This window comes from Globicephala melas, chromosome 10 (assembly GCF_963455315.2).
Source record: "Globicephala melas chromosome 10, mGloMel1.2, whole genome shotgun sequence".
NCBI lineage: Eukaryota > Metazoa > Chordata > Mammalia > Artiodactyla > Delphinidae > Globicephala > Globicephala melas.
The window spans coordinates 68,158,000-68,182,212 of record NC_083323.1 but is presented as its reverse complement, the minus strand read 5'-3'; the positions used below and the strand labels follow the sequence as shown (position 1 = coordinate 68,182,212).

Genomic DNA, 24,213 nt, shown 5'->3' with positions numbered 1-24,213 from the left:
AGCACTGCTGTAAGAAAGGGAAAATGGAGATGTATCCAATTCTAGCAGTGAGGCTTATATTACTGTCAAGTTAAAACACATAGAAAATTTACCAAGTTGCAAAGTGACTAAAATCCCTACAAGGAATTTCAAAACAAGAAGTAGACCAATCTAAAGCAAAGACGGAAAAGTTCTTAATGAAGGTGGAAGAGAAACACACATGCACAGTACATTTCAAAGAAGAATTAATAATCTCATTCCCACCTCAACAGTAGATTTCATGAACACATGAACCAGAACAAGTTGACATCAGGATTCCTAGCAACAAACAAGAAGCTCAAATTTTACAGTGAGATGTAATCAAATCTTAACAGAAATATGAGAAGTGGTTTGGCACTATTATATTTAAGACTCTGATGTAGCTTACTCTCCAATCAGGGGTTATAACTATAATAGTTTCTCTTCTACCTCAAGAATCACAATTCTCCCCATTCATTCCCAAGCTAGTACAGAAACAACATCAAGAAAAAACACTACGCTTCAAAACTAGAAGAATGAATCATTATTTCTACCAGCAAGACATTCTCCAGTTTAAGGATATAGTATGAAATATGTAATCCCAATACAGAGAAAGGAAGATTTTTAAAAACTGTTTAATTCTAAAGAGTATGTAGTTTTCGGATAGTCCTTCCTGGAAAGAACTATTGTTACCACAGTTAAAATATAGAGGATTTCAGTTACCTATAGTGATATATACCTTTCAAAATACACCTGACAGACTGGATAAACATACCTTCTGGTTCCTAACATATTGGTTCCCTTCCTCATTTGCCCATTTCACACAATTCACCCAATGTGGGAATCATTAACTTCACTATAAGTAAAACTAGATAACACAAGACTTCACACATAAAATAGGACTTCAAAGCTCTGGGAATTGCCACAGGCCTAATAATGCAACACAAAATAAGCATCAAGTATAGCAGACTGATTCTTCTCTTTGGAATGCATTCTTAAATACACGCACATTTCACAATCATGGCAAAGCAGAGCACACAACTGGCAAAACAGGTCAGCTAATAAAATAACCCTGTGCGTGTGGAACAAACAATTGTCACAGCACCACGAGGTCTTCCCCTCACAGAAAACATGCATAAGTTGAGGATGATTATAGCTCAGAATTACTCTAAGGATCAGTGACATATGACTATGAAGAGTGCTTTGAAAAGCACAGAACCATATATATGTATCTTCTATTCCATAGCATTCACAGTCTCAAAATCTTAATAGGTCAAATTTCACAGTTTAGGATATTTCTTTGGTTTGGGATGAAATTTAACTTAAGAACATTACTAGTTCAATAAGACTGAAGAATAGCCACTTAGGAAAATAGTAAACTACCTCCATGCACTTTAGAATACTGATGAACAAATAAAGCAAAACAGGAAAACCTGAGTGGGTGAGGCAAATAATTTGTTATTCAAATATAAATCAGTCTTTTCTAGTTAATTGAATAAGGCTTTAAAAAGCAATACTTGTTAAGTTTCCACTACAGCATGTGCTTGATTTAAACATAAATTTGGACACCAAAAGAATAAAGGCTTCTTTTGTGGGTGCAGGCGAAGAGCGAGATAGAAGAGAGAATGGCTTCGGATTTAGATGTATTGAGTCTAAGATGCCGCTGGGACATCCAAGAAAACATCAGCATCACGCAGTTGTAAACCTGAGATTTCATCTCAAGACGAGCTGAATATAAACATTTTTAAGTTCTCTAACGTTTAAGTTAGTAGTTAAAATTAGAGAAGTACAAAAAAATCACAGACTATATAAGAAATGGTGTAAACTGGTGGCCAAGAAGAGCACTTTTAAAAAATGTTTACCTTAGAAGATGGTAAACTAACAAAGACCAGGAACTGAAATGGGAAGAAAGGTAAGAAAGAAAAGCAGCAAAGATGGACACAAAGTGTGTCAGAGAAGCCAAAGTTGATCAAGAGTGAGAAATAATCCCCCCAAATGACGTAGCAGTAAGCCTGAGAGAGATGATTGCTTTTGGCAAGTAGAAGCTCATAAGAGATCTTTGAGAGAGTAGTTTTAATAAACGGTGGGCAAATGAGTAACATCTCTATAGTCATTTCTATAAATATTTAGAAGCTTGAGCTGACTCTTAAAAATACCATTAACAAGTTATTAGTTCAAAATATTGGCCATTGTCACGGCCGTATTTACAATCCTCTCTTCCTAGATTAATGGCACCTCCTTCTCTACCCACAAATTTATAAAATGTTATAAATGTCAGGAACCTTAGAAATCATTAAACGATTGCAAACTGGCAGCCAACAGGCCAAATTCAGCTCTCATGTTTCTAACTTTTTCCCCCACTTAAAAAAAAATCTTAGATTTTCAGCTTCTCTGTAAGATACAAAGGATCTGGTAATAATGGTCCCACACTTCCAATGCACCTTTTGCAAGAAGCATGTCTATTCCACTGCCCTAAGGACACCTCAACGTCCTAATGACACCTCACTTCACTCATTTCTGGTAACTGCGTTCCTGTATCTGTGAGGTGTCTAAGATAGAAACTCCTAAACTTGACTTAAATAGGAACCATTAAATTCATCAGCCATTCACTACCTACTCTAGGTTAAGACCCAGAGAGGTTAAGGTCTCAAAGTCAGTTAGAGAGCCAGAAGTAGAACTCTGTTCCCTGACTCCCAGCTTACTAAGTGAACCGTGGCTTCTGCTGACACTAAAGATACCTCTGGGTTTCCCCAAACACATGCCAATTAATTATCTTTAAAGGAAAGGGAAATCATCTATATCTAAATATAATTTTATTAAGAAGACAATTCTCAGACATTCACAGAAATATCCAAATTGATCACTCACAAAAAAAAAAAATCTTTACCGTACCATCAAAATTGAAGGAAATGCGTTAAGGAAATCATCTTTAATTTATTCTTTATGTGCACTTTACTTGTTTGACACGTCCTTTGTTGACAAGAGAGCTGCTTTCTTGGATTCGGTCTTTCTGCCTTCAGTCTTTTCTTATTCAAATCCAAAGTTATCTTTAAAAATAATCTGCCAGCTGAGTAATACGTTATAAGAGAGGACGTCTCTGTTTTGGAAGTTCTTCATTTCCCCAGGGCTTATGGAATAGCCTACAAGACCCTGGAGCCCTTTCGGTCAGCCTGTGTGCCTTCACGGCCTCATCTTCCCTTACCACCTACACTCTCCTTCACACACATCAAGACGCTGAAGACACAAATATTATTCCCCCTTATCTAGAGGTCTGTCCTAACCAACTGCTGTAGTTTTTGTAACTGATGAGTTGGCATTAATCACAGGACCAAACTAACAGCCAAAGATGTTTATATGTCCGCCACAGTCCAGCTTTCAACAAGCACACTGAAACCGTATTACGAACCTTCCGACCACAAACCACAAATTGTGATCAGTGGTTCACTTCCTGCCCAACAGGAGACACCCTGTGTAACAACTTCCCATCACTGCAGGAACAAAGCCTTTGCCCATGCTTTTCCCTCCCTCCTTCACCTCCTGACCAAGCTGGGTGCTTCTCCATGAGACCCAGGGGGGCATGTCCCCATCTCTTGGGGACTGTAAGTAATAAACTCTTCTTTCAAAGGCAGTTATCTCTATGTCTATCTTCTTAGCATACTTAACTAAATCAAATCCCACAGATGTTTTAATATAAGCCCATCCTCCTTTTTTTTTTTTTTTTCTTAGAAAATACCGATAAATCCTTCATAGTGAAAATTAAATGGTTTAAATGTCACCTCCTTGGTGAAACCCAGGGCAATTTTTGTTGCTCAGCCGCTTGATCTGCTCCTAACACAGGTAGGGCAGCCTCCGCTCAGTTTTGCAATTTTTCTGTTTTTGTGTTCTTTTGTACCCATTGGGCTTGGAGAACCTAAGTGAAGAGAAACACTCAAGTCTTACCCAGTTCCCTCCTTTATATATATTAAGGACTCAATGAATAAATTTGCAATGGGAGAAAGGGAGCAAGGCTCACCGGGTCCCTTGAAGAACACAGACCAGCTCTGATCCGCCTTGGAGGATAAACAACAGCAGAACCACACTTAACAGAATCTAGAGGTTTATTTTCATTCCTGTCAGGCTTTTCAGGGCTTCCCTCTCCCTTGGGTTTTAATTTTGTTACTATGTGGTTGTTTGTTCATTTCATGGGTTTTATGGGCTTGTTTTGCTATTTCCACTGGATTTTACTTAGACTAAGTCTGATGTCTACCTGGGAACCTGGCATCCACAAAGGCTTAGGTTTGGCTACCAAATATAATTCGTATGGCCTCAAGGCACATGGTGAAATCTGATGTTAAAAACAACTTAATCTAATTCATCAAGGCTGAAGTCACTACGAATTACAACATTTTAGGGTTGTAATGAATTAAAATCAATAGAAATATGGGGGGAAAATGACCTTTCCTTTTCCAATTAATCCTTTTGGTTCAAGCGCTAAATCTTTAGGCCTACCTACTTGAAGAATTCTCCTGAATGAAGGTTTACCTTTAGAATACGTAAGATTCTGCAAGTATTTCTGAACAACAATGTGTGAACTGGGGAAGAAGAAAAAAGCCTTTGATAACATTTTACTAATTACATTTATAACTCTCCATTTTTACTAACAAGATGATGATTAACAGGTAAGTATTTAGGCCACTAATCGATTGCCTTTTTTAGTGATTAAAAATATGCATGTCAATTATACCTAAAAATGTAGGTAATTTAAGAACTGAAAAGAATGATACTACTTTTAACATTTTAGTAGATAAATGTTGTGGGAAATAATATCATGATTAAAAGTAAATCCCATAGCTTTCTACTTGCTTGTTATTTGTAGCTTTAAATAAATAATAAATCTAACTTAGTATAAGTTTTTTGGTTTTTTAAACAAAAGGGCCTGGCTTTTCTTGAACCATTCTCTTTCTGATAATGAACACTGATTGTGAATGCAAAACCTTGCATATCATTATGTGAAACATTTATGCATTCAGAGTGTCTACTTGGTGGCTTTCTTCTTAAGAAGCTAAACAATTCATTAAACAAGCTGCTCCTGAATGGTAGATCAGAACAAGCATAAGCTGCCTTCTGTAGAATTCTATTGTGGAGCTGTACCCATTTGTGTTTTCTTTGAAGCCACAAAAATGAAACCCTTATGCTCATATTAAAAGCATAAGAAAGGCATCTATTGTGTCAATAGATTTAAAACACGGCCTTAGACACAGTGAGAACCACTCCAAAATGGCACTCCTATAATAGCAAAGGTTAAGAAGTGCATTCCCAGGGAAAACCTTCAAAGGCCTACATATCATTATATCCCAAAACAGATGGCATCGCAGTGTTTGGAACTATAGTTTATGGACACCTACAATCTCAAATAAATCCTTTCTAATCCCACTCTTTTGTCTAGATTTTGTACTTTGATGATAACTGCAGGTGCTTTTCTCCATTCTTCATAGGGTGACAGAGTGACAAAATGATACAGTGAAGATTCATGTACATATATGGACACAACTCTTAATACAACTTCTATGCAATGTACAAGTATTCTACTAGCAAGAGACTTACACTTTATAGAAACTGGCAATTCCTAGATTCTGATCTATGATAAATCATTAGTCTGAATTTTATAGGAAATAATGAAAAAAAACACATCTCTCTCATATATTGCTGAAAATATAAACTGACAAAAACCACTTTGCAAAACAATGTGGAATTCTCTAGTATCTATGTGTATACTTTGGAAAAACTCAAACACAGGCGATGAGGACAAAAAATTTCACAGCAGCATTGTTTATAATAGCAAAAAACTGCAAATAACCCGAAAGCTCATCAACAGGAAAATGGATATGTGCACTGTGATATACTCAACAATGAAAATGAACAGCTGCTACATGTACCCATGTGGATGAACCTCAGAAACAATGCTAAGCAAAAAAGTCCCAGAAAACGATCTGCAATGCTTCCTTCATGCAAATTTAAAAGCATGCAAAATCGAGCAACATGTTATTGTTACTTAGGTTCAGTTTTTTTAATCATGTAAAATTCTGCTGAGAAAAATCATACTACTGTGACTAACAGACTGAAATAAAAGTTTTCTGATTTTTTGCTACAAATCTCGGATACAGTGGACCCTTGAACAACACGGGTTAGAATTGCACGGGTCCACTTATGTGGGTTTTTTCCACTAAATTTGTACTACAGTACTACATGATCATGGCTGTTTGAATCCATGGATGGAGAACTGAATATAAGGAGGGCTGACTATAAAGTTATACATGTATTTCCAACTGTGAGGGCGTCAGTGCCCCTATCCAACATGCTGTTCAAGGGTCAACTCTACTGAACACATTTTTGGATTCAAATTTAGTCTACAACAAAATTCTCTACAGATAATTTCTAATGGATCCTTACAGGTCAAGAAAATTTATTTAAAATATCATATATATCAGTATTTAAGGAAAATATGTGAATTCTAACCTGAAAAAGATTTAAATAGTATCATATTTTTACTGTAAAGAGTTTTACTTCATAGTTTACCTGAAACTTCACAAGGCTTGTGAGACTGCAGGAAATAGTTCCTCTTTAATTCCTGTCTGTATATAAGATGTAGCTTGTTATGATCATCTTCATGTTCACTCCCATCTGCCTTCATTATAGGTTCTAAGAAATATTCACCATCATGTGCTTTAAATGTTCCCATCTGGAAATAAAGAAAATAAAAATTAATTTTCTTCTGTCACTAAGCAGAGAAAGCACGCTTTGCCACAGGTTAACGTGAGAGCACAGAAACAAGACAGCCAGGAGTTCATTCACTAAATGGCATCAACTAAACATGATGTTTCTTTCCTGGCTCACTTCTCCCTCTTATGGATAAAGTCACGGAGACTGGATAATATTCCAGTAAACCAAGGTGAAATGACAGGTATTCCAGGTATAAAGAATAGCATAGGCAAAGGCATTAAAATGGCCAAAGGCTTAGCACATTCCAGAAGTAAGAAAGCCTCTTTGGCTTGGTCTATGTAAGGTAATAGAGTGAGACAAGACTTAAAAGGAAGGCTGGGGTCAGATAAAAGATCTTGAATGTGACGCTAGCAATTTGAATTTGTAAGCAATGGGGAGCCATTGAAGAGTTTTCTCAAAGACCTGTCTCCTGAATTCCAGAATCCAACATCCAACTTGCTTTTTTGACACTTCCTAGTAGCATTCTCAACCTCAACATGTCCAAAGACAAACTCTTTCTTTTCAGTCCAAACCTGCTATTTCTTCAATGCTCCCTCCTCAGTAAATGGCAACAGTAGTATTCAGATAGCTTAGGACAAAAGTCCTTAGAGAGAAACCAAGGATGGGTCTCTCTCAAATCCCACATTCAACTCATCTGCAAATGTAAATGGCTCAACCTTCAAGGTATAACTGAAATCCAACCACTTCTCCCAAATTTTATCACTACACCCATGATCTAACCTAACTTTCTCTCCTTTCTGAACTAAATCAATAGCCCTCTATTGTCTCTACAGAGGAGTCACAGTAATTTTTAAGTCTAGATCACGTTGCTCTCAAATCAAAAAAACAAATACAAAAAAGTAACATGACTTTTCACGTCATTCAGTAAGATTCAAATTCCTTACCATGGTCCACAATGTCCTGCGTGATCTGCCCACCCCTTTGCACCACCCGGCCCCTCCAAGCACACAGATGACCAACAGTTCTGACTTCACCTTCTCCCATTCTACCTTGGCTCATTCTACAGCTCCATTCCTGATGTCTTTGCTATTCCTCAAACATGACAAATATTCTCTCACCTCAGGACCTTTGCACTTTCTAAACCTGCCTCAAGCACTTTTTTCCTGATCACTCCCACTATCACTTGTTTCAGGTCCCTACTCAACATTCATGACCCTATTTAAAAACGTTACCCAGCCTCCTACGTCTATCCCCACTATCCAGTTTCATTTTTCTCCATGTTTATCACTACCTGAGAGATTATTATTTATATTTGTTTCTTGTCTGATACCATCCACTAACATATAAGTCCATGAGAGTAGAGCTTTGACTGTATTCTTCTCTGCATGTCTGTCATGCCTACCACATAGCAGATATTGGATAACATATATTAAAGGAATGAATAAGGCTGTAAGACATGGAATTTAATCTAGTGACACTGTATGGTAGAATACTAGCAGTTATGAGATAGAGGCTATAGCCCAGAAGAGAGGTAACAAAACCTGAATTATGGTGACAGTGATGGTATAGCAGTTGGAAGAGAAAGATTACCAGATGCGAATGCCTAAGGAAAGCAGAAAAACAGACAGTGAGAGGGAGAACTTATGATAGAGATAATTTTCTGGGAAAATAATATTTACCAAAATGACTCCAGAAATGTTAAAAATCCAAACAGACCCCTTTTCTACCAAACAACAGAAAAAGATGTCAGAGTTACATCACAAAAACTCCTGGCCTTGATGATTTCATAGAGGAATTCCACCAAACCTTGAAAGAGCAGATAATTCCATTGTTATTTGAACTGTTCCCAAAAATGAAAAAAAATCCAAGTTATTTTTATGAAGCTAGTGCAAACATATAGCAAAGCCTGGTAAAGACAGCACAAAACAAAACAACCACCCAGAAAAACAAAACAAATACAGGACAAGCTCACATATGAATATCAAGCTAAAAGTCTGAAACTGTATTAACAAACAAAAGTCAGTAATGTGTGAAAAATATACAACGAGGTGAAGTTTATCATAAGAATGTAACTATGGCTCAATATTGGAAATCTTAATTCATCATCATCACTTACACAAATGGAAAAAAATCACGTCTTTTGAAAAAAATCACCGAACATTCTTGATCTTAAAAATATCAATAAAATATAAATAGGTAGATGCTCCCTTAACAAGATAAACTCTATCACAGCCCAAAGACAGTATCATGCATAACAAAGATACATGCAAGGCATTCCCACTTAGATCAGGAATATAAGGATGCCCAGTATCACCTGTCCTAGACAACAGAACTAGGTAAAAGATTAGAAACATAAAATTGGAAAGGAAGAGTTAAAACTTTCATCTTCATAGGTAACATCAGTGTATACCTTAACAAATAAGAACTAACTGAAAAACTACTATAAGAACTAAGTGAATTCAGTGAGAAAATACACAGGCTTCAATAATATTCATGTGTATAAAAAACAGTGAGAAGATACTATGGAAGAAGCAATCCAATTTACAAAAAAAAGGTTAAATGCCCAGGAATAAAACAAATTTGTCAGATTCCTGTAAAATGTCAAAGGTCTACTGGAGAACAAAGGAAGAGAACTTAGAAACCACTTGCCATGTTCCTCAATATAACAAGATCTCAAAAAAATACCAACAGATTTTTTAACATGTAAACTGCTTCCAAAGTACATACAGAAAAAAGAAATCACCAAGATAATTATAAGAAAACAGTGAGGTGGGACTAGCACTATAAGATGTTAAAATATTACAAAGCCACATTAGTTAAACACTCCAATGCTGGCATGTGAGGAGACCAACCGACCAATGAACTGAAAAGAAAGGCAAGCAATAAATCCTAAACCACAGGACTTAGTATTATTAGTATATAGACTGCATCTCGAATCAATGAGGAAAGAGTATATTTAATAGATTGTGACATGTGGACAAAATAACTTGGATACATCCCACACAGAATAAATTCCAAAGGGTCAGTGATGTAAACTTTTGAAATAAAACTGTAACAGCACTAGAAGGTAACATGAGAGAATGCCCCTTTCACTTTGGAATAGGGAAGGTCATTCTAACCATGACTCAAAACCCATTAAAAAAATGTTAAACTTCACTCAGGAAGAACAGAAATTAATACTAAACTGAGAAACCATTTTCACCTATGAGACTGGCAAAATTCTAAATGTTTTATAACATACTTCAAATGTGTCTGTGGAAAAATGGGCACTCTGATACACAGCCGTTGAAAATGTAAATTAGTGCAATCACAGTGCAAAGCATTTAGCAATATCTATGGCAACTACAAATGTGTTTGTTCTTTAACACAGCAAATTCCCCTTTTGAAAATTTATCCAACAGATACTGTACATTTCCACACATGTTGAGCTAATATAATTAAGGTTACTAACTACAGCACTGTTTTTAACAGCAAAATATTGGAACCAATTCAACAGTCCACTGTTAAAGTATATTTACATAAACTATGGTATAACCATATAATGGAATATCTTGTTATAGACAAAAAAGAATAAACATTTTATGTAGTGATATGGAAAGACCTCCAATACAATTATTATACCAAAATATAAAACTGTAAAACAGGATGTATAGTATACTACCATTGTGTAATAAAGGAAGGAAAAAAAACCTAAATATTTCTATTTGCCTGGAAGAAATGCTAGAAGGATTCATTAGAAACAGTACAGGTAGAGGTGGGAGAAAGCAGATGGATTCAGGATGGACTAGGTATAGCATCCTTTTCACTTCAGGTACTTCATATACACTGTTCCCAATTCCCACCCTTCACCTCATATTCCTGCCACAGCCCCCTGCCTGGTGGACTCCATCTCATCGTTCAAGTCTCAGCTTCAAATAGCAGCTACCCAGAAAGTTTTTCCTTTACCAGCTAACTAGGTAACCACATCCCTACCCCAATCCTGAAAATAATTACTTTTTTAGAGTTTACTACTGTTTGACTTCTTCAGAGCACTTACAATGTTGTATTTATATATTCGTTTGCTATTTATAACTGTTCTCCCTCATTAAACAGGTTTCATACAGGAAGAGACCTAGCCCTGAATTTACATTGCCTTATACAGTACCTGACACACAGCCAGCGTGGTACACAATAAATATCTGTTAAACCAAGAAAGAGATTATTTCCTACTTTTTGTAAACTCAGCTTATGTTGAGCAGAGACGTAGGACAAATCTGGACACGCAAGCTGGAGCTAGAATATGAACTCTTGAATGTAGGGATGTTATAATAAAAAGAGTCCATAAGCAGGTGAGAAAAAAATTGCATTTTTATTACCATGAACCTATAAATGAAAGTTAGAATTTTCTTCAACTGTGAATGTAGGCAACAGATCCCAGTGATGTTGCCAGTGGAGAGCAGATATTTTCATCACGTGAAGATGTTTGAGATCTCAAAATATTGTTTATGCTCAACAACTGTGTTATTAGATCTGCCATTAGATCTTATTTAATGTGATAATAGGTAAAATTTTACATAATTATTTTTAATATCCTGATAACTGTATTTCAATAAAATTGGTTTATTTTGTAATTTATCTTAGGCACTTGAAAACATTCTGAGAAGGGCTCCATTGGTGAATTATCAAGAGGTTTGAAGAGAAATAGGAGGAGGAAGGAGAGTCAAAGCGATAACTTCAGAAGATTAAATAATATCTTTGTGCAGCTGCTAAGACAGCAAGGGATGAAACAGAAAGAACTTGCACCCACTGGTAGTCAAGAGAGTGGAAAGAATCCCTCAAATGGTCAGCTCTGATCAATAAATCTCTTTCTCTAGTTTGGTGAGGCTAAATCATCGAGGGTAGGCATTAATCATAATTTCAATAGCTAACTCGGATCTATACAGCAGACATCATTCATATACACTTATAATTTATTTCCACCTAATAATAACTGAGGTAAGTTATTATTATCCCCATTTTACAGGTGAGATGAATGAGGAACAGTGAGGTTAAGTACCCTGTCCAAGTCTCACACCTAGTAAGAGACAGGACCAAGATGTGAACCCAGTTAGGCTGGCTCCACAGTTCGTGCCTTAACCCAATGCACTGTGCTAGGGATCACACACCAATTCTGATAAACCCTACAAGACAGCTGAAAAATACTTAATGAGTAGGCAGAGTTCTAGGGGCTAGAGATACAGAGGTGAGCATGACGAAATCCCTGCCCTCAAAGAATTCATACTTACATGGGAAAAGACAGATAATAAAAATGTAATATGCCTGGTGGTAACAAGTACAATAAAGAAAATAAGGCAAGGAGACAGAGAATCCCAGAGGGTGGAGGGAGGCACTCTAGGCTGAGGCTAGAATAACGAGGGGGGAGCCATGGAAAACTCTGGGAGAACACTGCAAACAGGAGAGCGGTGACTGAAAGGCCCAGTGACGGGGAAAGCTTGGCAGGTTCAAGTGACAGAGAAGAGTGAGGCTGAAACTTTGCCAACAAGGGGACACACAGCAGAAGCTCAACAGGTAGGGGCAGGCTGCACTCATTATGCTTGACACTGGAAAGCACTCACCACGCCTCCAAATACACAAAGGTACATTTACCTACATGTAAAACTTGGCAAGTTTCCACTTAGAAAAGCGTATTTCTGTGAAAAACCAATTCAGAAATGAATAACTAAATTATGGATGCTATGATAAGCACAGTTTTAGTGAATGAGGCTTCATTTTCATTTCTTAATTATCTTTAAATTACTTAGTGATAATAACTTTGAAATTGTTGCTTTAAATTCCATTGTAAAGAGCATATGTAAATCACTATTTTAACTGAATAGTCACTGCAAGCTGTTTAAATGATTAGGGCAATTATAGTCATAAATTCTTCTTTACATTCATAATTATTACCACATCAACCTCTCCTTAAAGGTACCAAAGGCTTTACTATTTTTACAGTTCCCAAACCTAAAACATTGCCTGAGACGTAGCAGGCACTCAACACATATCTGTAGAAATAAACATTTTTTTAAATAAATTTATCTATTTATTTTATTTTTGGCTGTGTTGGGTCTTCGTTGCTTCACGTGGGCTTTCTCTAGTTGCAGCGAGCAGGGGCTACTCTTCGTTGCGGTGCGTGGGCTTCTCATTGTGGTGGTTTCTCTTGGTGCGGAGCCCGGGCTCTAGGCACACGGGCTTCAGTAGTTGTGGCTCACGGGCTTAGTTGCTCCATGGCATGTGGGATCTTCCCGGACCAGGGCTCAAGCCCATGTCCCCTGCATTGGCAGGCAGATTCTTAACCACTGCACCACCAGGGAAGCCCGAAATAAACATTTTGGTAACATGGTAAAGTACCTGATTTTCCCCCCATATACCCTTTAGTAATCCTTTTTTTTTCCCTCTAATATTCTTAAGTTACAATAGTTTAGGGACTTGTCTGAGATATAGTTACATGATTTTGTTTTCTTTTAATGCTGAAAAGTAAAATGTGTAGGTGCTCTTGGTTACATAATGTGCTAGTATATTAGGATTACACATTTTTTTTTTTTTTTTTTTTTTTTTTTTTGCGGTACGCGGGCCTCTCGCCATTTTGGCCTCCCCCATTGCGGAGCACAGGCTCCGGACGCACAGGCCCAGCGGCCATGGCTCACGGGCCCAGCCGCTTCACAGCATGTGGGATCTTCCCAGACCGGGGCACGAACCCGTGTCCCCTGCATCGGCAGGCGGATTCCCAACCACTGCGCCACCAGGGAAGCCCCAGGATTACACATTTTTAAAAGGCTTAAAAATTAAGGAAATTCCATCAGATATACTGAAATTCTAGTCTGTAAAATAGAAAAATTTATAAAGAATTCATCTATTTCTTAGAAGTATACTATACTCTAGCATATTTCATTCATTCTACCAGTGTTTATTTTCCAAATATAACTACAAATCCCTTATTTTCAATACATACCAAAATTCCAGCTTTGCTTTCCCAGAAAAAATAATTAACTATACTTAGAGGTAACAAAGACTACTTTTGAAACTTGAGTAAATGGACCCATGGGAAAAAATCACTTTCTACCTTTTTTAAAAAGCATGCTGAGCAGAAGAAATGTGATAGCATCCTGGTAAAAGATACAAACAGGAATGAGGCAGCTTGTTACTCATCCCAAAACGATTTTGAATAATGTCACACTTTCCCCAAACAATACTGTAAATATCTATACCTTGAAAACTTTTTTTATATACCTTTTGGATCAAACTCTGACTATGGGGTACTTCTATGATAATGTTCCAATAAACCCACACATGGGTCCAACCTGCACTCTCATGTGAAAGATGAATATAGTTGTTTCGAGTCCATCAGCACTTCCTTTAGTCATGCTAGAACACTCTAGCCTGCTAATAATACTGCCTTTATAACTCAGAGGCCTTTTCTTCAACAAAACCTCATGCTTAAAAGAGTAATTTCAAGAAAAAATAATTTGTCCTCAAAGGGGTTTGCCCGTATTTATCAATGAAGGACTTAAAAGCATTTTGCTTCCAGCCATTTTTCTATAAGCCACCCCACTGCAGAGGACTTTCTCTTCAAAAAATAAAAAAATTAGAGCTTTGCCTAAAGGCTCCTAAGGAAGCACTTAATTTTTTTTTTCAACTTGGAAAGGAACCTCGTAAGGCATTGGAGGACTTAATAAAACAGGTGGTTCGTAGAATTATATTTAGATCATGCCATATTTTTAGCAACCTGCCTATCTGCGGAGGGGCACTGCAATTTGATTCATGAGAAATGCCAATCAAATTCCAAAGTCTTTCTTTTGATGACTATTAAAAGTAGCATAACTAGTTTTCACTTGGGCAAAGGGTTCCCATTTACTTGAAGCAATGATGGTCCATTTGCCAAGGCAGCAAGTGATTATGCAACTGGTTCCAATTTACTCTCATAGGTCAAAATTTTTATGTTTAGAGAATTTTTATACAATAGTTTTTCCAAACTGTTCTTATTTCAGTATTTTGACATTCATTCATGTACTTTTCCCTAAATACATGGTAAACACATGTATTATAGCCACCAATAATAATGTACTCTCAGATTTTATTAAAGGGTAAAAACAACAAGCACAAAATGTAAACCATTTGGACTCTTTTCCCAAATCATTTACAGTTATCACATAAGCACTGGCGGCTATAGAACTAGTTCAAAATAAAGGTACTATTAAACAAGGCAATTATTTAGAGCCAATACTGAGAATTTATTTTAGTAACAGATTGCTCTCAACTATTAATAAAATTGGATTTTCATTTAAGGACTGAATCACTGGTAATTACTACCATGAAGACTAAAATGTTTAGTTTCTCAATCTTTAATCATATGTCGTATTAGAATCAGTTTGATGCTATTTGTAATAAGAAAGCCTGAGTATGAGTCCTGGGTCTGCACTCATGGAATCTTGGGCAAGCCACTTCATATCTCAAACCTCAGTTCCATGACTTATAAAACAAAACAAATAATTCTATCTACCTAACTTCCTTAGAAAGACAATGTGTGTTAAAATGATGTCAGTAACTGTTTTGAAAGTGAGTATAGTTTGATATAGGATGGAAAAGTCTCCACTAAAAACACAGATGTTACAGCTACCCTTTTTTACCCTAAGCAGAGGGTAAGTGTTATGTAATAAAAGGTCATGAAGATTAACTCTGAGATTCATCTTTATTTTAGGGTACTCTGTTCAATGCAAAAGATATTTTCCCCTGACAGTTCCTCATTATAACACCACTGACCACACCTAGGAAATAGCGTATTATACATAAGCACACATTGAATGAATGAATCGATGATATGAAGAATATGTAATTGGCCCCAGAAGCCTAAAGCAGAAGATTCATTGCAAAGTTTTTGAAAAGAGAGTCTTCTCTCCTCTAGTAGCATTCTTTATTCCCCATTCCACAGGGCAATTCCAGATCTCCAGCATAAATGTGAGAGGAAACATTGCTGATACTCACCTAAAAAGACACTGCTCTCTCACCACACCCCTACCCATGAGGATCAAGAAAATAAGACAGACTCTGGACTCATCTATCCGAGATTCGTGCAGCCAAATGATTCAGCTACATAAATAGTGTCCCAGCAACATCACTAACAAGGAGTGAATTCTGTAACATTTCTCTTTTTTGTAGGCACTGAGGTATATTTGAGGTCACATGAACTCACTAAAAGTGGAGAGAACTGTCAAAGAAATGGCCACGTTTCTTTGACCTGTGGGGTCCAGGTAGTGGTTCTCAGGACAGCCTCTGCCATCCTCTTACTAAAACATCTGCAGAGACATAAAGCCCAAAGTCATTATAAGAATTAGAAATTTAAAACAGTAAGAAATGATAAAGAACTACTCTGTAGGTATATAATGGAAAGATGTTCATGATATATTGTCAAAATGTTATAAAGCAAATTACTTAACAAAGATATATGTATACAACCTGGTCAGCTCTTTGTAGAGAAGATGGGACAAAGAAAAGAAGGCTCAGGATGGATCTGGAAAGATGAGTAGGAGTTTAAGGCAAAGGACATTCTAGACAAAAAGAAGAGTAAATATAAATTCAAACCATTATGAAGATTAAAGTAAACCTATGAGAGAATCAAACAAATGTTTCTAGAATAAGTATTTCTTTCTTGGCACCTCTCCTGTTATTAACTTTCCTGGTTAATGGCTACAGGATCACTCAGTCATTTAAGTCAGAGTCATTAGAACCATTTTGGTTGTCTGCTCTTCTGGTCCAAAATTCTAATGGGTCTCCTACAAGGTGGCTTAACTTCAGCACTACTGACATTTTGATAATTCTTCATTGTAGGAGGCTATTCTGGGCATTGTTGGATGTTTAGCAACGTCCCTGGCCTCTACCCACCCGATGCCAGTAGCTTCCCTTGCCCCCTGCACAGCTGTGACAACCGAGTGTCCCCAGACTCTGCCAAATGTTCCCCGGGGGGACAAAACTGCCCCAGTTGAGAACCACTGGTCTCATAGTGCACCTTCCGCAGGGACCCAACTCTTCTCGCCACTGCAACCGCATTGCTTCCTGCGGCTCCCATTCCCTGCTCTTCCTTACTGCAGTGGTGATCTCCTCAGCACCTCGCTGCCTCCCCTGCTCCTTGCACCATGATGCATAAGGGCAGACCCCTCCCAACACATCAAACTAACCCACCATCTACAGTCTAAGCCTTCACGCTTTCGCAGTACATTCCAGGCCTTAATCTGACTTCAACCTTACCTTTCACCCTCACCTCCTAATGCACCCTACTCTTCAGCTGCAGAGACCCACAAGAAGCCCTTGAATTTTCACATCCCCAAATGTTTATTCATCCCTCAAAGTCCAGCTGAGAAGCCTCCTCCAGCCCAGGTCTCATAACACTCTTCCTCCCTCCTTCCTCAAAGTTCACCCAGCACTCCTTGTACGCCTCTGTTAACAGTATTTAACAGACTATTTTCATTGAGTGTGTGTACATGTGCCCGGGGTCACTATGTGGTGGCCCTGAGAATGCTGAGCATAATTGACCAAGGACCCCCACTCCAGGTTTTGAGATCCATCCGTGCGTGTGCCCCAGCCATATCTCCCATGCACCACTCCAGACGGTAACTGAGTGTGGCAAGGATATGAAGAGGAAACTCATTCTTAGGAGGCAAGGCACCGTTGTCCCAGGCAAATCTGGCTTGAGGGGTGCTTTGCTGAACCTTGCTTAGACTGCCCGGAAGCCTGGGATGCTTCTACCCAACATTTTCATCCTCTCTTCACCTGTTTCAGACTCCACTGCTCGCTCCTTTTTTCTAACACAGACACTTCCCCTATTAAACTCTTTGCACATTTAATCCCACCTTACTATCTGCTTCGTGGAGGACCTAGGCTAACACGCGAATGTTAAAGGTAGAGGCCTAAGAAATTCTCCTTAGTGTTGCTTGAGTATTTGACTAAGTATAGGAATAACTAAAAGGGATCCTTATGAGTTTTCCAACAAAAAATATGAATACAGAATGGCATGTGTAATGACCTGAGGCTATGTGACTTCTGAGCAAATAGGAAGTTTAAAAAATAAGTTTTCTAAGAAGACAAAAACCGGTAAAGACACTACTGATAGTTTCCATACATTTATTTCCTGTCTGAACATGGAGGTACTACAGCACCTAAATAATCAGTCATCAGAGGGCATTAGTGCCTGACATGCCACAGAATGGTTCACATGAGAAACTTCAAAAAAGTACACACAGCCACTGCTCCGTGAGAATACTGTATAAGCCAGATGCAATGTCTGGTTTTATGACATCTGGAAACTGTTTCTTTCAACCAAAAAGACTGCATTGATTCAAATCCCACCAAGAAACAGTGAAGCTAATTGTCTAGGCAGTCGGGTTAGTCCCTGAGGGCCTTTGGAAGAAGGGAACCCAACCAGGTAATGTAAGAGAGCTGGTAGAGCGACAGGGGTTGTTGGGAATAGCCTCTGTACAATTTACATACACCATTCTGACAAGGATACGCCCCAAATATTACAACTTATGGAATACTGACCTCTAATTGGCAAGAGTGTATCAACATCATGAGAAAATAGATAATATGGCCATGAAAACAAAGTTTAGAGTTGAATCTAGAGATATTAACGCCTGATAACTATATATTCTGTGACTTTATCAATGAACTAAAAACAGAATTTGATTAGCCATTATATTACATATAGGTAAATTTATGATTTGGCTCTATTTTCATATCTACTATAGATTTTAGAAATGTCAAAATAAATAATCAGAAATGTTTGAATTACGTGATAAATACTTACACTTAGAAGAAAGAAAAGTTACAGAGAAAGAAAGATTAGAAAAGCAAAAGTAGGGCTTCCCTGATGGCACAGTGGTTGAGAGTCCACCTGCCGATGCAGGGAACACGGGTTCGTGCCCCGGTCCGGGCAGATCCCACATGCCGCGGAGTGGCTGGGCCCGTGAGCCATAGCCGCTGAGCCTGCGCGTCCGGAGCCTGTGCTCCAAAACGCGAGAGGCCACAACAGTGAGAGGCCCGCGTACCGCAAAAAAAAAAAAAGAAAAGCAAAAGTTATACCCACAGGAAACAAAGAAAATTTCTGGCAGACTCAGCCCCTCTGGTTCTTGGGCCCAAAACACTTAAGAAAACTAAACAATACAAGTCATGGTTCAGTGGTTTAGTGAAAGAGAAAAACACGTAAATACTAAGACTTCTAGAAGTGGGGAAAAAAAGTAGCTGTGTAGAAATTAAAAGAAAATGTTAGTTTATATGTTTGAGGTTAATGCAACACTAGCAACTGAATGAAATCAATAAGTATGTTGTGATGTCAATTTTTTTAAATGGTTGTATGTACAGAGATATTTGGAAAGTAGTAACTTGGTTTGTATTCCCTTCCTTTAAAAGTCACACTCCTCAGTAGCCACCAGAGAAAGGAAAGGTAGATGCTACCTCAAATGGGAAGATGGAAGGGGAACAGCTCAAATGAATGAGATATGAAAGGGGAACTCCGTGGATTCCAGGAAGAAAAGAACGATGGAGGCAATGGATACGGCTGGGAAGATGTATGTGCACTGACTTCTCCACTGAAGGTTTAAGGCCCTGGAGGCAGAAGGCATGTTACATAGTTTAGGAGGACTGCCAAGAGAAGTGCTTTAGCATGCTATGTGGGACTCAAGGGACGGACCTCTACAAGCCCCGCCCCCCCCCCCCCCCACACACACACGCACTCACTGAAATAGAGGTGTGGCAGAGTTTGGCGAAGGGAGGGATCAAGTCCCCCTAGACTTTCATATGCCATGAAGGGTCTCAGAGCCTTAGAGGGGTCTGGAAGATTACCAATGGCATCAGCAAACCACCTTATGTGGAGAGAGCACTGCAGCAGGATCTAAGTGACCCTGCGTTGAAGGCTGCACATGAAGAAGCCAACTAGGTGTTGCATCCAGAACTCAGAGGGATACGCAGCAACAGAGAGAGCCCAGGTAGGAAAGAGACAGTGAGCCCCAACTGAGCAAGAAAAGCCACAAGTTCTCAGGCCCAGAATTCAGCGGCTGGTGCCAAAAAAATGCAAGGAGACTGAGGCACAAAGGACCTCGGAGGCTAGAGGCACTGGAGGACAGTATGATTTCCCCACCTTCCTCCCAAACAATACAGAGGCCTCAGAACACTGTGCTGCCCTGTATGAGGTCAGTTTTCATCAATGGTCAACATTTGCTTGAATCCAGCCATGACAATGAACATTAGCAGAAAAAAAATGAGGAAGTCACACACTCATTCAATATATTCAGGAAAAGCATCTGATTAAGTACAACATCCATTCACGATTAAAAGCAAAACTAAAAGCAAAGAGCAACTAGCAAAAGAGAACTTCAATAGGACTGGCTCTAAAAATCCTTCAGTAAATCTCAACTTTAGTGTTTAACGGACTGACAAAAATCAAAGCTGAATCATCACAGGCGCACACATGCAAAGTCACAAAGATGAGCTGGGAAGCAGTAGGAGCAGGGCTGGAAGTGAGCATTACTGACATCTTGGGCATTGTATCAAGGAGGATCTGCAAAAACTCAGCTGGTCCAGGTTGTGGGTAACACAACTTTATCTGGATCTAAAGATTAATCTGAGACTGAAAAACAGGAATCTGATATAATAATAAATGGACTCTAAAACCTACCAGAAGTTCCACCATTTGATGAAACTATTATTCTAAAGAGTGCTAAGGATAGAGTCAAGGTAGAAATAAAAAAATCATAAATATACAGCTAATATCCGTTATAGTGCTAATATCACAAGGGAGAAAAATCAAAGAAATGTCACTAATCTCATCAGTGATTTAGACTTATAATGGGTCCTGATCATACTTCTAAAAGATTTTTAGATCCTGATACCTCTAGTTATGTGCTGTACTACTGGAAACTTTCTATCTCTGCTGTGACTGATATCCTCAACGCAGCCCTACACATACAGAGAAATGGAGATAAAGCTGAGTTACATAGGTACGAAAATATGTTTTTAGATGTTAAATCAAACTCTGATAATATCAGTAAGTCTACCAAAAGCAAAGTACATACATAAATCAAATTAATAATGCATGATAACTAAACAATTATATCCAAATTGACACAGTGACAGGAAAAGGATGAACTCCTGTTATGACTTTAAAACATTTCCAACTGTTTTTTGATTTCAAAAAGGAGATACTGAATAATAATTTGAACTACACAAAAATTATGAATCAACATGAGCAGAAACATCACTCCTAATAATGCTTCCCATCTGGAATTTTTTCCATGCCTTAAATACTAAATCAAGAAAACATACTGACCATGACAAATTTGTGGTAGTAAATCTAGAATTTTCTAGACAAACTAAACATTTTGAAAGGTTCTAGAAAAGAGAATATTTTTCTTTCCTTTGATGTGTAGATGGCTGTGTAAATATTAGTGTGTTTCTGCCATTCTGATGTTGCATTTTACACTTATCTACAGCCGAAAAGAAAACTGTCCAAGGCATATATATATATGTATACGTACATATATATATCAAGATAATAGCAGAAAAAAGAACAAAGAGGTGTTCCAAATCTACTTAGTAATGACCAATACTCACACCCAGGAAGACATCTTACACCAATTACCCTGAAAGGAAGTATTACATTTGGCCTAGAAAGAACTGTTATCAATTTTCTACTTCATCAAAGAGTAAACAATGTTGGTGTTCTGAAACTCATCTAAAATTTGCCCAACAAAAGCTAGAATACTTGGAAAGAATCCTGTAGCCAAATTCTTAGTTGTTTCTTCTTGAACACGTATGTATCAGAGGAGTTAATGATAAAGTGAGTTCATATATGTTTTAATGTAAGTGTTCTCAACCAAAGGTTCCATGAACTTGGATGAGAAAGACATCTTTATTTTCCCTAACCTCTGATACATAACATTTCCTTCAATTATGATTGTAGGTAAAACCACAGACATTGTGACTTTGTTGGCAATAAAATAATAGCTACTTCAACTCTAATGTAATGTAATACAAAACTATCCGGATTGTTTATTCTCATTACCACTACAAAAGTATAGAAGTAAGTAGTCCCCTCCCCAATAGATATTATTTAACGCATTAATAAAGAAGGATGTATTATGACACCACAAATTCTAATACTTGTAACATTTGATTACTGTTAGTATTTAAAAGGAAACCAATTAAATAACGTGTATGCTATTTTACACATTTAAATTATGCTGAGAGGAGGCCCTGGGTTTCCCCTAGAATGCTGAAAAGTTGATGGCAAAAAAAAAAAAAAAAGTTTAGAACCTCTGTTTTAGAGGGAGAGAAACAAATAAAACACATAGAACCCAATATTTTATTTCATTTCCTCTCTCCGCAATGAGGTTCTTACAAAATCCACATCCTTTACTCTTGTCACTCTAATGATCATTTCTCATTTGCTGGCACCAGGTCTTTGTAGATGCTCTACATTTTTAAGTGCAGTGCATTTTAAACTGGCATATTCAACCTTTTCCCCATCCTGTACTTCACAGATTAATGGCCATCCCCATAGTAGCAAAAAAAACCAAACCAAAACAAAAAAACAAACAAAAACTCTTTGTTTTCAAACCTTTTCATTTATTCATTCTCTATTCATTCTATCATTCTTCATTCAAGGAATAAATTTAAGTAACTTCAGGGGAGTCTGCCTTAATAGATGGTCCAGAATGGGTGTGTCTGAATGAAGGAGGCTGCTGTCCTGCTGGAAACCACACTTCCTGTGTAGCAGAAAGCCACTCCCCACCTCCCTGACTAGCTCAGCATCTGACACTCTTTCTTGCAGCTTTGCACAGAAGGGTCAATTTTGCCCAGCAGGGAGAGACATGCTGATCCTCCAAACCCTTCTCCCCACTGCAAGAAAGGAGTGGCCTCTGGCTTGGGTTCATCTAGGTGTTAATCCCTCTGGTGGCCCACTCTGATCTCTTAGGTCAACCAACCGCCCATTCGGGAAAAGCCAATGCCCGGCTCCCTGAACAAGCAAGGATGGATCCCAAGAAAATGCCAAGGGACCCGAGCGCGCTTACCAAGCCTCCACAAAGGCTGAAGACGGCTGTGTGATCCTCCCGAGCATTGACCTGGCCGCGGTAGAAGCAGTGGCGCAGGTCTGGGGGCGCCGTGCGGCGCTCCTCAGCCCGGAGCGCAGGGGCTCCCAAGTTCACCTCGGTGTAGCCGGCAGCCAGGAAGGCCGCGTCGGCGCTCAGGTTCAGCTGGAAGACCTGGCCGTAGGCGCGGATTCGGTAGTGGGTCCTGAACGGCGTGGGCTCCAGCGCCTCGGCGCTGCGCTTCCTCCGGCTGAAGTGGTGGCTCTTTGGGAACACTTCGCCGAACTCATTGACCCGCGCGGGGGTCACCACTTCGTAGGAGGCCAATGTCCTCACCAAGGCTTCTGCAACCACAGCGAAAAGGCCGTTGAGCCTCTACCCGTTTCCAACTCCCCAGCGCCGAACTTCTTCAACCAAACGTCCCAGCCAGAGAGCCGAGGCCCAGGTCCCCATACCCCCGGCGAGGCGCGACGAAAGAACACACGCTGGCGAGCGCGCGCGCACACACACACACGTGCGCTCTGTGAGTGTGCCTGCCTGCTTTCCCACAACCCCGATTCGCTCCACCCTCCCCAAACAGGGACCCTGACACTCAGGGCCCTCAGCAGCACCTCCTTCTCGCGCCCCTCTTCGCCCCCCTGCCGCCGCCAACTCGTGCCCCGCGGGCGCCCGCGCCACCCTGCTCCACGCGTCCCCGCCGCGTGGTCCCCGGAGGGAAACGTGTGCCCCGCGCGCGATTCCTCGAAACACCGCGCAGCCGCAACCTCCGGGGATGCTTGGGGCTGACTGATCCCGGAGTCCCGAGAGTCCCGGCTGGGCCAGGGTCCCCCAGCGGGCAGAACCGCTCCCCCCGCCTCCGTCCGCCCGTCCCACTCGGGCACGCGCCCCACCACGCTGCTGAAGGCGCCCCGCGGTGACCTTACCCTGCCTGGGGTGGAAGTGAACTTCCCAAGACCTGGTGATGAAGAGCGAGAGCTGGTAGAGCAGCCCCGTCAGCCACTTGGCCACCCGCATGGTTCCACCGCGGGGATCCCGACCGGGGAGGCCAACCAGAGACGCCTGCCGCCCCGCCGGCTTCCCCGCGCTCCGCTGCCTCTCCTCCCTCTCGCCTGCCGCTCTCCGCGCCGGCAGCCGCGGCGCCTCAGCAGCCTCCGGAGCAGCAGCCCCGGCCCCGGGCCGGCCCGTCGCGCCACACCGCCAGCCTCCGCTCGCTGAGCCACTGCTTCATCGCACTGCAGCCCCGCAGCCTCCGGCTCGCAGTCGGCAGCCTCGCTCCGCTTCCTGCGCCCGCACAGCCCTCAGAAGCCCTCTCCTTGCGTCCAGCCCAGCGCGAGGAAGCGACCCGACCTAGCAGGAACGGTGCCAATATAGCCACCCCGGGCCTGGCGAGCTGGGGGGGAGAGCCCGCCCCCAGGGGCCGGGC

General features: G+C 39.9%; 1 protein-coding gene across 2 annotated transcripts in view; it reads right to left on the bottom strand.

Annotated features, from left to right (window-relative positions):
- The window catches only part of ADAMTS20 (ADAM metallopeptidase with thrombospondin type 1 motif 20), a 195,487-nt gene extending 171,546 nt beyond the window's left edge, over nucleotides 1-23,941 (bottom strand). For both annotated transcript variants that reach the window (XM_030835354.2, XM_060306576.1), the window contains exons 1-3: nucleotides 23,714-23,941; nucleotides 22,773-23,134; nucleotides 6,553-6,715 (exon numbers count right to left, since the gene is read on the bottom strand). In XM_030835354.2, coding sequence (XP_030691214.2) covers nucleotides 6,553-6,715; nucleotides 22,773-23,134; nucleotides 23,714-23,804 — 616 coding nt within the window. In that variant the 5' untranslated portion in view covers nucleotides 23,805-23,941. The remainder of the gene's footprint in view (nucleotides 1-6,552; nucleotides 6,716-22,772; nucleotides 23,135-23,713) is intronic.
- Between the last annotated feature and the right edge of the window lie 272 nt (nucleotides 23,942-24,213).